The 15,396-nt window shown below is 44.0% G+C and overlaps 2 protein-coding genes across 5 annotated transcripts in view; one reads left to right on the forward strand and one right to left on the reverse strand.

Annotated features, from left to right (window-relative positions):
* Astn1 (astrotactin 1) overlaps nucleotides 1-3,910 on the reverse strand; it is a 311,034-nt gene extending 307,124 nt beyond the window's left edge. Inside the window, exon 1 of one of the 2 annotated variants that reach the window (XM_005071325.4) lies at nucleotides 3,206-3,910. In XM_005071325.4, the coding sequence (XP_005071382.1) occupies nucleotides 3,206-3,488 (283 nt within the window). In that variant the 5' untranslated portion in view covers nucleotides 3,489-3,910. The remainder of the gene's footprint in view (nucleotides 1-3,205) is intronic. The other variant, XM_005071326.4, reaches the window with a different exon arrangement.
* Nucleotides 3,911-9,653: 5,743 nt separating this feature from the next.
* The window catches only part of Brinp2 (BMP/retinoic acid inducible neural specific 2), a 103,047-nt gene continuing 97,304 nt past the window's right edge, over nucleotides 9,654-15,396 (forward strand). The window contains exons 1-2 of one of the 3 annotated variants that reach the window (XM_005071324.4): nucleotides 9,655-10,006; nucleotides 10,154-10,488. The gene's annotated coding sequence lies outside the window, so the exon portion shown is untranslated. Of the gene's footprint in view, nucleotides 10,489-15,396 lie in introns of all 3 variants that reach the window. The other 2 variants (XM_040737737.1, XM_040737736.1) reach the window with 2 other exon arrangements.

The raw sequence follows: 15,396 nt of genomic DNA on the forward strand, positions 1-15,396 counted from the left end.
CAGGGCTGATAGTTGCAATGATCTCTGGAGCCACATGCCATGTGTCACTGCTTTCTGTGTCAAGTCATCACTCCATGCCTGACCTGTGGAGAGCAGAATCCTACTCTCCAGAACCACATGCAGTCCTGCCATTCTTATATCGAGGTTCCACTCTAGCCAGGCTAATCTCCTTACATAGCCACACCAAATACCTTCAGTTCTCCTAGACAAAGCCAAGTCAAACACACCTTTTGAAATTACACACACACACACACACACACACACACACACACACATATATATATATGTGTGTGTGTGTATACATATATATATATATATTCACCCTAGTCTTTGCAAACAGATACAAAAGTGCTCCAGATGGCTGTAGTCTATGGAGGTGTTGGGGAAGGTTTCACAAAAGGTAACATGGGTGTCACGTTCACACAACTGGACACCTGTGAGTGGGGGAAGGACAGAGAGTCCTCTAGGAAGAAGGAAGGCATGTGCAAAAACTTAAAAGAATCATGAAAACTGCAGCTGATCTAAAAGGATAATTGGGCTCGAAGAGTTGGCAGCAAGATCACTTTTTAAAGACCCTTGCTTGGAATGAGAAAAGTCTGACTCGATCCTCAGAGCAAAAGAAAGCCAACATTTGTTTATTCTCATTTTTTTCCAGGAGTTACAAGTCCCAATTTTGGCCAAGGCCCTGTCACATCCATGCTCCATGGGGCCTGGCCTTCTCACAGAAGCGTCTCTTTCCTCAGCATTCCTGTGTGCCAACATCCAAACACACAAGTATCTGTGTTCCTGTTGACTAGAGAGTATCTGGGCTGGCGTGTTTAATTATCTTCTCTGTCCTGGGCTTCGTAAAGTCCCAGAACTACTGACTGGTAGCTAGTTTGCTTCCAGAGAAGGGTGAGAGATCTACCAGGGATTGTTACATCCCTCACCAGAAGTCTTAAGTTGTAGTACTCAGAACCACAGAAGTCAACTTCAAGAACAGATACCCTTCAGTCTGTCCTCCATGAACTTGGACTCCTCTTGTTCTGCTCACTTAGATGCTGCTCTTTTGGGAATTCCAGGACAAAGGGGACAGACACCACCAAATCACTGGTTCTGAGCTTATTTTGCTGACTGAAAGGTTGGAGCACAATCATGTACTTTCTGATTCTGAAGTGAAAGTGCCTGTGCCTCTGTGTAAAGGCCTCAGTGCAGTAGGTTACCATAGCAACCCCAACAGTGTGCTGCAGTGGGCAGCTTTGTACAAAGGTGCAGAAAACCCATTCTTGAACATCTGAGCTTTGGACATCTAGCTCATATAGGTATATCACAGTATATCACAGTATACTCCCCTGGCTTTGGGATTCTTCAAAGAAAGAAGTGGAGTTCTGAGTACCTGCTAATCCAACTTCACCTTTTCACCCACATATGTCCACCTTTATGCACAGTAAATAAGGCATGCAGAACCCCAAACAACCTCTTTAGAAATATATAATTCTCCACATTCACTCTTACAAAGCATGACCAACAGATTGTATTTGCACATCAGTATGACTTCAACACAAACTTTACGTCCACTGAATAACTCAACAAATTGTATGCTGTAAAGAGTAGTATATCCCCACTGTTCCTATTTCTAGCCAGTTCCCAGTCTTTATTATGTTATTGGTATTTTTCATGCAAGAAAAATAAAATAATCCATTCACACATGTGTAGGTTGCCTTCAAGGGGTTTAACTGAGTTGCTCTCTGGGAACTGTAAATGAACTTTTCATAGGAGAAGGCAATTTTTAAAATTACTTTTCCATTGGCATTCAGGAATGAGGGTTTACTCAACCTGCTCCCTAAATGCTCTCAGTATAAAGAGGAATCTTTGTGAGAGAAGACCAGGGAGAGAGGTTATAATTTCACCTGTGGCTTCAACCTACACATGGCCAGCAGGGAACCATATTCACATATTCATGCAAAATGAACTAGAGTTTTCAGGATGTTAAGTAAATGTAATAGTATCCTGCGTGTGCTCTGTTTTCTCTCTCTCTCTCTCTCTCTCTCTCTCTCTCATCTCTCTCTCTCTCTTTCTTTTCTTCTTTGCTTCTAGAGACTGAATTATGGTTATGCTTATCCTTAACTTCTCTCCTGAACAAAACTAGAATGGGTGAAGCATATTGTGAGACTACCTACATTGTATTTTGGAGAAATGGACTGCACAATTGGGTGTGGGGAGCATGGAGAGATGTGGAGCTTCAGATGGAGAAGTAGAGAAATGGTACCCAAGTCACATGAGCCTGTGATGTTTTTGCAAGACTCTGGTAATAAAAACAAAAAGGGTAGAGTCAATGTGAAATAAGATTCAGTATCTGAAGGAATTTTGTGACTGTTAGAAAATTATGTGGAAGGAATCAGAGAGATATAAACAGAGGAAAGAAAAGTCTCTTGCCTAGAGAGGCCATTCTGTGTGCATGAATATCTATACCTACCTAAGCAAGTTTAGAGAACAGAGGAGAGCAATAGTAATAATAGTTGAGCCACACAGTTGGGCCATTTCCTTAAACAAGAGAATTTAAGAAGTCAGGAAGGTGCCTGAATAAGGAGGTGGTTATATTTAGGCATGGGGTTACAACTTCCCAAGAGGAACTCCAGTCACATAAGAAACTTGTTCAGAAGGATGGGTATCAAAGCCCTGGTGAAAAATGGGGGTCTCTGGATAAGTGAAGATCAGCCCTTGCAGTGAGGCTTACATGCCCACAAGGTGACCACAGAATTCCTGTTCCCAAGGTCTGGAGATGGTAGTGGGTGGGTGTGGGGGCCCAAAGCTGTAACTAAGCATGTGGCATGCAAGCAGGGAGAGAGGCCTATGAGAGTTGGGCTGGAAACTGACGCTGTTCTGATGTGTTCCTGAAAGAAAACTCCCAGCTCAAGGCTGAGGAAGGTTTCAGAGAAGCTCAGCTCCAGCAACCTGTTCCTTTGGGGCAAGGTAGCTGAGAAGGGGGGAGGGGTTGTCAGGTCTTTAGAAAGATCAGATGTGGGGAGACATCAGGTGCACCAAGGCCCAAGTGCTGGCCTGCAAGTGGGTGTGGAGAGAGGTCCAGCAGTGGGGCGGATCCAGGGAGGTAGTGTGGGGGAGGGGAGTGGAGGCAGCGAGTGGATGTGTGGAGCCGGCCGAGTGGGGGGGTGGGGGCGCCGGTCCAGTACCTCCTCCGACCTCTTCTACCTCTCCGGGGACTCACCCAGCACGAAGTAGGGTAGCTCCGTGTTCTCTAGGTCGTCCACCACGACCATTTCTCCCGGGAAGTCATTGCGCACAGAAAAGAGGAGCTTGGGTTCGGAGGCCGAGGGACTGTGCATGATGCTCAGGTCGTTCTCGCGCAGGAAGGGCAGCGCTGACACAGTGATGCTCTTGAGCTTGCACTCCAGCTCCTTGGATGGATCCACGTCTCCGGCAGCTGTGGCCAGCACCGCAGCCGGCCCCCAGCAGCAGGCTAACAGGGCGCAGAGCCCGGTTAAAGCCATCTTGAGCCCTGGCCGCCTTCCTCCCAGAGCTGCTATGGTGGGGGAGGCAGCGAGCAGGGAGGGAGCAACGAGCAAGCAAGGGAGGCGGGGGAGGTTGGGGAGGCGACACAGAGCTCCGAGAGCCCTGGTCCCCGAAATGAGATGCTTCTCAGAGAGCCCTAGGTTCCAGCGCTGAGGTCTGAGAGCCCAGCTCTTTGTTTCCCGGAGCTGCTTATCTGGGGAAGGGAAAAGAGGGGTGGGGGGGGACGAGAAAAAGGGAAGGAAGGATGTTGGGAGCAAAGAGGAAGAGGGCTGGGGATTCTAGGGAATCAGGTCAGCCCCCAGCTGGCTGATGATGCTCCTGCCTCTCTCCTCCTTTCCATCCCCCAGGCTCTTAGTTATTAACTACCTGATCTGCATTCTCAGAACTGCGTCTTTGTAATGCAAAAATATCTCCTATGGCAGCATCATCCAAATGGCTTGGGAAAAGGCACACACTAGCACACACCTTAAAGGGTTCTTCTTCAAAGCAGGAGGAGGGAGGCGAGGGGTGTCATTCTAGATAAAAATGTACATTCTTAAGGTTTTTTGAATGTGGCTTCTTTGAAAAAAAAACACAACTTCTTAGTTGCATTTGTCTGTTGGATTAAGAGGGTGGGCGATAAATAATTGTACATGTATACATTTTGACTCAATATGGACTTTGCAGAATATTTAAAGATAACATTTACAGTATTGGTATAGATAGAGCAATTGCAAAAAAAAAAGATGCAAAGAAGGAAGTCAATGTAACTCAAACTGTTAAGCAAAATAGAACTTTTACTTGCAACTTTCGAATTTCACTTCTGCCACAACCATTATATACGATAAGCAATAAAAGATGTTGAGACCCTGTGGTTGATAGGGAAAGCAGACTTAGCTCAAAGAAAGGTTAAGCATTTAATTTTATAATATCCAGTGAATAGAATAGAGTAGAGAGGAAACAAAAGTTTCTTAGCAATCCTAATCAGTGGGAAAGTAATAAAAGAATAATGCAGGTTGTGATCAAGATCAATGCAAACTCTGTCAAGAGCAAGGCAGATGTCAACTCCATCCCTAAGTATTAGTAGCAATAGTATCACCATCCAGAGTGCGTGTAAATTCTGCTTCCTTTAGAGCAGGCTGCTGTCATTAAATGCTGTATGCCATAAACAATATAAGATAAGCAAATTTTGGGGGGATGTTGTCATCAGATATTTGCGTGGATTTCCACCTGATAAGCAATAACTTACTTCAAAAGCACATCCTTCCAACATCACCTGTTCAGTGCTGATTCAAACACCAGGGGCTGGAAGACTGTGCTTGGCTCAGTTCCTACTCTATAAATAGAATTCACCACCTTTTCATATAGGACCCAGCTTTGAAACAATTGCTGTCCCAACCTACCCGATGTAACTTATTGACAAATGCAAATGCGTGCCCTTTAAAAGACAAAAGTATGTGCCATGCATTCTACAAGATTAATCTAATTGAATAGTTCAATCCAGTTGAGCCAGTTATGTTTAAGGCCACATTTAAAGAGTGGAAGGGAAAAAGAAGAATTGATGAATTGATGTATGTTTTCTTCCTAAGCTTGACATATTTGAAAAATAATACATAGGTATATTAGCACATTTCATTGTGAATTACTGCAAAAAGTATATATTAGCAAGTGGGCTTTCCAGCCATCTTCATTACTCTGCTAAGAGTGCTTAAGGAGCTAAAGACTTCATGAAATCTTTTCCTTTTCTCCACCATATAGAAAGACATGATACGTAGATAGGCAAAGGGATTTGCCTTGGGATAAAGTAAGGCCAGGAAACAGAAATAGCTCTAAATGTGAAAAATTACATACAACTCTTAGATTATCTCTTTGCTTAATAGCTTATTTAACAGTTGAGGAAGCTAAGGCCAACATAATAGTCAAGTGCTTGATGAAATCAACCTACAAAAACCATATGCAACTAAAGCACAAACAATATTTCATAGATAACAGCAATTCATTCAGCAAACACCAAGTACCTACTTTTCCTGGGCATTGAGAATGGGCAGAAAGAACAAGCCTGCTTTTGAATAGTGTGTAGCCTACTATAGTTTTTATGTGTTCCTAAATTTGAAAAGACCAAGTGATGTGTTAGAAAGCACAAGTGATGCACTGTAGGATGAATTCCCACAAGTGACTATGGCATCTTCTTAAAACATTACAGCTGGGATTGTTAGAGGTTGATATCTGGATTTCTTCTATGATGTCAATTTACACAGAAAAGCTTAACAATGGAGGGTATGGTAACAAAAGGACACCATATTTTGCTGAAACACTTGGTTCCTGTACACATGGATGCAATCTCATACCTAGAAGTGAGGATAGACATTGCAGTTCACAGAAAGCAGATGGTATCTCTGTGCGGCTTCTTATGTTTAAGTGAGATGAGGAGATATGGGTGTGACTCAGTCTTCACTCTTGTGTACAGGCAATGTGCTGTAGCAAAACAACAGTTATGTGTCCAGGCCTGCCTTCATACTTTTCTTTGGAGCATATTTTTAACCATGTTTGTCTTTAGTTGGTTTTTTTTTTTGATGAATAGAATAAGCTCAAGTGTCTCTATCTACATCACATGCAGTAGATAGCATAAATGCAAGTATTTATACTATTTAAAACTAAAAAATACCAAGTTTTGTTAGTTGTAAGCCTGACTTTTCTCCTGAGGTCCACTGTTCTGTATTTAAATTTTTGTGGCCTCTTTTCTTGACTCTTATAAAACCTGTTTGATTGCTTCCATTGGCAGTCAGTTCTGTACCCCAGCAACCAGTTACCAGAAATTCATGAACTCTTACTTCCTTTCTTCCATTGTAGCTTTTCTATAAATTTCAGTAGTTTGGAAATTTAAATAATTTCCCATTTCTTTCACTATTTGTCCCCCTGGACTGCTTGTTTACTGTGCTGTATGTCCTTCCCTGATAAAATAAAGCCTGTATCCCATTTTCACTTCCCCTGTGCCCCTCTGTTCATTCCTCAGATCATCCAACTTTCTCAGATAAACCTCCAGCCCCAGGTGGAAGTGAGAAATTCATTCACTTCCTGTTCTCTTAGCTCTATTCACTGAGCATGTATACACACACACACAAACAAACACACACACACACAGTGCAGACACTGAATTTGATATCTTGTGATGTTTTTATTTATAGTTTCTAAACAACAATAACACTAATACATAATAATAAATAGTAATTCATAATTTGTATTTTTGTCTATGAATAAGAAATGAGATTACATATGCAAAAGGTCCCACACATTCAGACATTTAGTCTTTTATCATTGACAACCCTCACCGTTGTCAGTACATATAAAAAATGTTTCAGACAGGAAGTAGACTTTTGAATCATTGCCACATAAATTTCTCCACTGTATGTGTAAAATGTAAATTTAGTGATTTACATTCCTTGATGTTTATCCAGAAGTAATGTTGACTGGTGGGCACCAACAGATAAACACTGTAACATTTTGAGCAAGTTCACTAATAGTAATAGATTAAAGTACAGAATCAATGCAGTAATGAGTGAAAGAAATAAGGTGCAGATCACTATGATCACTAATATTCTATATTTTCAAAGCTTAAGAGCAAGTGCCATTCTTTGAGAATGGGTATTAGAATAGCAGTTCTCTTTGGGTGTCGCACCTGCTGTGCGGCCTGCATCCGAGAATGTAGTGAGGTGGTTGGGATAGATGACACAGAGACCAGTTGGTTGCTTTAAGAAAACTTTATCTTCCCAAGTCAGCTTAGGAGGAGACCCCAGTCCGCTTAGGAGAGAGCTCTCAGGAGAAGTCTCCCCAAGAAAAAAAGAGCTTCCCTTTTTTAAGGACTTCTGCCATCCATCTACATACCATTCTTTCCAGATTTCTCACCCTCCTGGCTGGTGGTTTAATCTCAGGCCCCAGAATCAGGGAGACACAGCAGGGAAACAGGAAGAGACATCTAGCCATAGGGGGTGTCAAAAGCATGGTATTTCAGTGAGCAAGCCCTTATCTGAGCCCTATCAAGAGCTTTAGCACTGAATTGTTTTCAGTAAACATTACACAGCTGCCTGCTCCCAGGCCGAAGGGGAAGTGGGTTTCTGCTCAAGGTCTGGTGTCCCCACATTTGGGTGAGTTTAAGATTTTGAGAAAACAGGATCAATAATTTGCTTCTTGTAATGTTGGAAATAGTGTGAACAGTGGTTACATCAATGCATATACATTCATCCAATGAACTCATGTCAAGTTTTTAATGTGTGTTTTTTGTCATTAAAATATCACTGAGTGGCTTAAGTCATCACAGAAGAAAACACAGTCAGGTTCCTTTATTTTCATATGATCAACCCCCACCCAAGCCCCGAGATCATGGCACTTTGCTGCCTCCATTGATATGAGTTACATTTTTCCTACCCTTCATCCATTTTCTCACTTCTTCAAGTTATTTCACAAGAACACCAACCTCCAATGTGTTCTTACTTGGGACAGGTTCAGTGGGCTTCTGCCTTTAGGAATCTTGGAGACAACCAGCTATGCAGGGCAGAAGCAGCTAAATTCTCAATGTTTTACCATGATATTTTATCATAGTATTGATACTCCACTGGACCACCATTCTCTGGCGTGTTTTATAGTTCAGAGACCTGAAGCATAAAGAAGGATTAACTTGGCTAGGATGCAGAGGAGGAAGCAAGTGGAAGACAGGAACAAGGATTTGTAGGAAAGATGCAGTTTCTCAGAGTACCTTGCCCATTCAGAACATCTGGCTAACAGACACTTTTTAGCTAACCCAGATATATACTGCTTTAACATGCATTAAACTTCTTAACTCTGAATTCTTCACAAAATGATCTCTAATGTTATCCTTAACTCAAGGAAACGAAATCCAGATACCCCTCTCCCTTTCTGACTATTCTCCTCTATATAATCCCTCATCACATGACTTAATGGAAATCCCCCCCACATCTTGCCAGTTTCAACCTCCAGCTCTTCTATTGAAGTGGATGACTCTTCAACAATAGCTTTTCCCAACTCTCATCAAAATTTAGTATAGTTTACCAGTTAGTATAAAGCATTTTGTCTTCACACTTTTATTAGAATATCAAAAATATATTATCACACCCTTCAACTCAAAGTTAATATTTTTATCTTTCATTCTTTCCTCTTTTCCTTCCCTTTCTCCTTCTCTCACCGCCCCCCATCCCTCGATTCACAGGCTCAGCAACAGCACCTGCTTCACAGAAACAAGGCTGGTCCTGTTCTCCTTTCTCTAGTCTTCCTTTGGGGAAAAAAAAAACCGAGTCCCTCTTCCTGACACCCACTGGAGTGAAAGGATATACACAGAAGAAAAACATCATAGGCAAAGCTATTCTCTTTTTTTGGACAGGGGGCATATTAAATGTCTCCCCAGTGTCGTCAAGTTCTCCTGTTTGCCTTTGTCCCAACAGTTCTGGTGTGGGGGCGAGAGGTGTCTCAATTTAGCTGTCCGGAGCTTCTAAGACTCTGCCATCTTACAGATTCCAGCGGTCTTATGCCTCCTTCTTTCCCATGGATCTCCGATGGATGTGTGTGTGTGTGTGTGTGTGTGTGTGTGTGTGTGTGTGTGTGTGTGTGTGTGTATGTGTGTGTGTAGGCGCGCGTGGTAGTGGTAATTCTCACTTGGGGGCTCACTTCTAATTAAGTAATTCGGGAGGCTCAAAAAGCAGAGAACAACCAAATGAAACCTCAAATTAGAAGGAAAACGCATCAAATGTGTCCCCATCTCTGGGAGTTCTGGTTAAGCAAGCAAAGAAAATGGGCTGGGACAAATGACTATTGTAACTCAGAAGATTGGAGAAAATGTAATTAGTTCCCCGTCTACTTCCTGTTCCTCGGGCTTTTGACACTCCAACCCTCACTCCCAACCCCGCACGCAGTCGCGAATTTATCCAGTGCTTCCTTATCCTCGCCGGGGAGGGGGATTGGAGGGGGTGGGGGAAAAAGAAAAAGAAAAAGAAAAAAGAAGTCGCTGCTGCAAAGCTGGGAGGTTTAGGAGAGCTGGTACCCCAGCCTGCCAGCTAACCAAAGGAGATTGCCGGTAGGCCTCAGAACCCTCCCCCTGCCAGGCTGCCCAGCCAATGTGCTCCTGTGAGGAGTGTGGCACAGAGTCCTATTGGCTGCCAACCTACGTGTATAAGAAAGAGCGAGAGAGGCAGGCAGGGCAGCATTGTTATCTTAAGACACTCCTCTGGTGTCTGAGTCTGCAGGTGACGCTGGTTAGGTACGGAGTGCAGAGTCGGAGTGGGGACACGCCGGGCTGCAGCCTTAGGATGGAATCCGCCTGCCTGCCGAGCGCCTCGGGGCTAGTCCTGCAGTTCCTCCGCTGAGCTTGGCGGATTCGGGAGGACTTGGGAAATGCACCTGCCGCGCGCTCCGAGGACACCCGCAGGTCCTCAGGCAGCCCAAGCAGCCGAGAAGCCTGAGGAACGGTTTCTGCCCATGTGCAAGGCAGAGATTTCGGATGACAGGGCGGGTGAGTCTCTTTAGAGTTGGGGGGGGAAAAGGCAAGATCTTGGTTTCACCTCTATCGAGGGATAGGGGACTCCTCAGTTGGCTTCCCACTTTCTTCACCTCTCCCACGCCTCGTGCAACCCAGCCTAGCACTGATCCCACTTCACAGATGCCGTGGGTGCCTGGGATGCTCGCCGCTCCGCGGCAAGGCAGCAGGCAAGTGGTCTAACCACCGCGGCGGTGACGGCGGCGGCAGCGGCAACAGCAAAACCCAGAGCAGGAGAATTTGAAAAGAGACATCTGTCCCCTCTCTCAACCTGAGGAGGAGGCTTTCGCATTTCCCCAAAGGAGAAAGAGTCACAAGAAATCATGAAGTAAAAACTTTGGAAGGCTGCCACTGGAGATGTTGCACAAAAATCGGGCATCTTTTAGGAGTCTCCTCGCAGTCCTTGGTCGTTTGGGGAGCAGCTGATACAGCAAGAAGGGCTTTTGCAAGCATTCAAGGTAACAGAGCAGGGGGTCGTGGGTTTTCTGTATCCCTTATCAGTGTAATTTTGGTGAATTCTCATCCAATCCTCTGATCTGGTGCCTGATAATTGCAAGCAAAAGGAATAATTCCCATTGTATCCTTTACTTTCTGTCAGGAGGAGCTTATCAGTGGACTTTGGGTTTGAGCTGACTCTGGTTTTGCCTCCTGGTGTGGCATGGCTGTCACAGAGCTTGGGCACTCTGCCTGACCTATATTGTTTTTTCCTGGTTTAAGTCCTCAAACTTAGTGCAACTCCCATTAGTTTTGGAAAATTCATTCGGCTCCATAATTGCAGAGGATGACAAGGACTTTTGCTTGCCTAGCTGATGCTGGAGAGAACTGCACGAGGTTCACTCTGTTTGGGGAGGACACTGAAGACCTGTTATTGCATTGCACAATACATCTGTGTTCGCATGTTCTTAAAGCCATGTAGCATGCTTTAGAGGCCAGTCTGTTTCTTCCATAGACATGTAACCAGAGACAAAAATAATTCCTAAGAGTGAACCCCACAGTCTCCCCAGAGTGTTACAGCAGAAGCCCCAATTGATTGAGTTGATCTTAGTAGTACACTGGAGACACTAAGGGAGGGGGTTATTGCTGTGCTGAAAGGAAGGGTCTACTGATACCATCTATCAGATTGTTCTCCCTGTTCATACACAGTTGAATGTTGCCTGTAGGGTGTGTGTGTGTGTGTGTGTGTGTGTGTGTGTGTGTGTTTGTGTGTGTGTTCACAGCTGTACACAGGAAGCTGGCTGCTCATAGAAACACTAAGCATGCTTGTCGAGCCTCTGCCCAGGCCATGGATGCCTGGAGTGTTCCTACCCGGTGGTAGGATGAACTTAGGCATCTCTGTTCTATTCCAGAGGAGTTCTCCCTTCACCAAGCAGTCCTTCCGCATGGTACATATTTATCCAGGGTATATAGACTTAAGCCAAATATTAACTAACAAAGCAGCTGGATGCACTGTAATGTGATTGAGCAGACCTCTCTCTAAAGAACCATATGTGTGCTTTCCCATGTCCTGGGAGCAGGTTGCCATGAGTAGGAACAAATATGCTAAGAGAATAACAATTATAAAAGATGATCTGGACCTTATTCCACAGGGACAGTTAGCCTAGGCCAATCAGAAGAATTAAATGTACCCTATTAATCAAGTATTTCTCCCCTAGGTTTTTCCTAAACATGTACGTGTTTTTACCTTTCCTTTCCTCACCCCACATCCATACTCTTAGAAGATGTGCAATGCCAATATTAACCAGGCAGCTAAAGGATTCTACTAAATCCCCTGGGGGGCAGTCTGATGACATCAGGCAACAGCTAAAGTGATGCTAGAGTTGGTGCTTTCCCTCTTGATTTCACACAGTTGTATGCATGCTTTTTGTTTGTGACATGACCTTCTGGAGTTCCTTCTCACCTGGACTGAGTTACCGTGTAGCATTGAGAGCATGACCAAGCAATGCTGCCACAGTGATCCTCTCTTACCAGTATCAGAGCTGCCACCTACTCTGGGTAAAGGTGCACACTTTGCTTCTGTGAGGAAGGATATGTTTCAAAAAGATGCAGAATACAGATGCTGTCTTGAGGGTAAGAGAGAAAAGGCCAGACCAGAGTCTTCACTGCTGTGAAGCAGCTGGTTTGTAAAGGGGTTGACAACTAGGCTGCAGCCATGGGGAAGACAGAAGCACTCTTGACTCTCACTCCTCTCTCCTCATGAAAAAACAGAGCTGGATTTCCTCTCCCATAATGGAGTGGTGTGTGCTACAGTGTGGAAACAAGAAAGAGTGAGGAAGTTAAGAGCTGGGAAGGACAGAAGAAACCTATCCTCCTCTGTTGGCCTGGTTTTCGGGATGAGAAACATCTTCTCTTCTTGTACCTCAAGATCCCCTTCTGAGTGTTCCTATCTGGCCTCCAAATGACAGGTTGTTTACTGAGCAAAGCCAGAGGGCAAGAACATCCCTGCGTCATCAACTCCTCCTGATCCTCTTCCCCAAGGCACAGGCTAGCACCTGGGGAGCACTGCCTAAGACCTAACCCTCTGAGAGCATGCTCCAGAATCCCTCTCCACTCACAAACAAGAGGTAATCTGAAAGAACTGGAGATGCTGTGTGGGCACTGGAATGCTCAGTGTTCAGGTTCCTGGCTGGTGTTTAAACAAGCACAGTGTGTTGTTATTTCTGGAGATTCAATTCTTTCCCTTAAATAATAAGTCCTTGCATACATTTTATAAAGGCCTCCCTTCCAAAGAGCTGTGAGGATTTACAGAAGTCCTCTAATTAATCCTCACATGGCTTATTGTCTCATTTGTCTTTGGTTACCCTAAGATGCAGAGCTAAATTGTTTCAGCCTCCTTTTTTGGAAAAGGGAGAACAGAGCACCCCAAACAGATATCTGTCTTAGCTCAGTTACACAGAAATAAGGAAAGTCATGGATGAGTCTGGGTCTTACTCCTCCTTCATGGCCTCTGTCCCTATGGGCTTCTTTTAAGGCATTGTTTCACCTCCGTGATTGGACCCTGACTTGATTACTTTATATTCTACTATGCTGAGAGGCTGGAAGACTGGTATGATCTAGAGCTCCTTCTCTAGTAGTGTGTCAGGGTAGTGAGGAACAAAAGCCTTAGGAAACTTTGTCCTCCATGATTCTGTAATCGAGTTGAGAGAATAGGCCTATATCTGGGCAAAGGTATATGATGGTGTATGTTGTAAACAGAAGCTCAATACAAGAGAAGTCAAAAGGCTGACCTTATTAATTGGTCATTGATCTGCACTGATAATAAGAGCTATCAGTATTTCAAGAAAGGAGAACTAGAATTGAGCTTTGAGAGTTGGGGTGGGATATTTTGGGGTAGGCAGAGGGCATGAAGGGTTCCAGTTGATAGAGAAACTCACCGTGGCATAGGTAAGAGGCTAGACATGTGATGAATTGCATGGTTCTTTGGGGCCACTTTTTTTGCAATCTGGAAATCCTATATATCTAAGTTAATTATATTAAACATGTATGACCTAGAAGAAGTTTGTCCAAGACACAGTCAGAGGGTTCTGAAATACTGGGCATCTCATTAGGCATCAAAAAACGTTAGCTGGCCTTCCATCCACTCTCAGATCTAATCCACATACAAGGAGAAAAACATTACTCAAGGTCAGAAAGCCCATCTACTTCATATCCAAAAATTTGAATAAGGATGGTGGGGAAAGCAGGCAAATTTCAGCAGAACATGAGAAAAATCTTCTTTTAGTTTAGAATCAGAATCTCTTAAGAGGGAGCTTTGATTTTTCCTCCATTTCCCATTTCTCCACCCAAATGTTCCTCTTGGGGTTTACTGGAAGCCGGCAAAATGCCAAAGCCCTTAGGCATTTAGCATTGAGCAGAAGATTTTCAATCTTAAGATTCTTGAGCATGCCCATGTACATAACCTCTTGTCTCCTCTTCTCTTCCTCTTTTAATAAAACATATGCTGTAGCAGTCACAAAGGAGGAGACCACAAAAAGGCAGGAGGGGGTGGGGAGTGGTACTGCCCGCAGCTGTACCATGAGGTACTGTGATTGCTCAGCAGTGCAAGGAAGGGGAGAGGCATAATGTCAGCCTAGGCAGTGCCAAGGGAAGTCTAAGGATTGCCGCTCTCTACCAGAAGAAGATTCTGGCTAGCTAGACATACACACTTGTTCCAGGAGTCGGTCTCTCTTCCAGGGAAAAGATCAAGAACAGCATAGATCCTGTGAGAGAGCCAGCTTCATAGTGATCTTGGTCTTCTCTTGGTTTGAGTCAGCATGCAGGCTGCATGTCACTGCATGAATGACTCCATTCCTAGAATACAGAAAGCTTTCACTGGGTGTGAGAAGAGAATGATTTGCCACAATTCACACCATAACTTCTGTGAGGTCTGAAGGAAATTCTCTAGAAGCCCAGTCTCTTTTTGGTACTTTGGCCCAGGAGTGCAATCACTGATCTTAGGAGACGTTTTAACTCTCTTGAAGGTCCTACCCTTAGCTCTGCTGTCACCCTTGTGTCTGCCAGCACCCTTGTGCTAATTAACATGTAGCTGGACTGGGTGTAGTTATCTTCTCTCTTTCCTTGTAGAAGCATCCACTACCATTTTGAGGTTGAGGCAGAGCCCAAGGCACTTGATGTGTGGTTCATAGTTTTGGAGGAAACCCTGCTCTGTTTGTGAGGGAAGTGTCAGAAGTCTCACTTATGAAGACTGCAGTGGACTGGCCTTCTCTCAACAGGTTGATCTTCTTTAATTGTCACTCTGCTATGCAGAGGAATGTAGAACACTGTCACGACAACCTGCAATCTTCAATGGCTGGTACAGTCCCATCATTTATTTTTCTGAAACTCACTTGCAATGCTAAACATCTGGGTTTCTGGGCTGGATAAAATGAGGAGCCATTACAGGCAGAATCTACCCAAGAACTATGCAGGTAGCTCAGGAGTTCTTGAAATGTGTGACAGAATCATAAAATGAAAGTTGGGACGTAAAGACTTACTTTAAAAAGTCATATAAAGTTGATAATAGTGCTTGCCCAGCCTGTTCAAAGCCCTGCTTCTCATCCCTGGCACCACAGAAACCATGCATGCCTATACACACCTGTTAACCCTACTACTCAGTAGGTGGAGGCAGGAGGAACAGAGGTTCAAGGTCATCCTGTACTATACAGAAAGAAGGAGGCCTACAAGGAACATAGGAGACCCTGTTTCAAAGAACAAAACATCCCATATACACAAAAGAAAGCAATGTAAAACTATCACTAGTTTTATACTGATCTTAGGTTAAGATGATCTAATATTTCAGATATGCTGGGTTAAATAAAACCCTGTTAGTTTTGTTCATTTCTTTCTTTAGTTTTTAAGATAGGTACCAGAAAGTTAGATTTATCTGTGGC

Source organism: Mesocricetus auratus, unplaced genomic scaffold (assembly GCF_017639785.1).
Source record: "Mesocricetus auratus isolate SY011 unplaced genomic scaffold, BCM_Maur_2.0 Super-Scaffold_100676, whole genome shotgun sequence".
In the NCBI taxonomy this organism is placed as follows: Eukaryota; Metazoa; Chordata; class Mammalia; order Rodentia; family Cricetidae; genus Mesocricetus; species Mesocricetus auratus.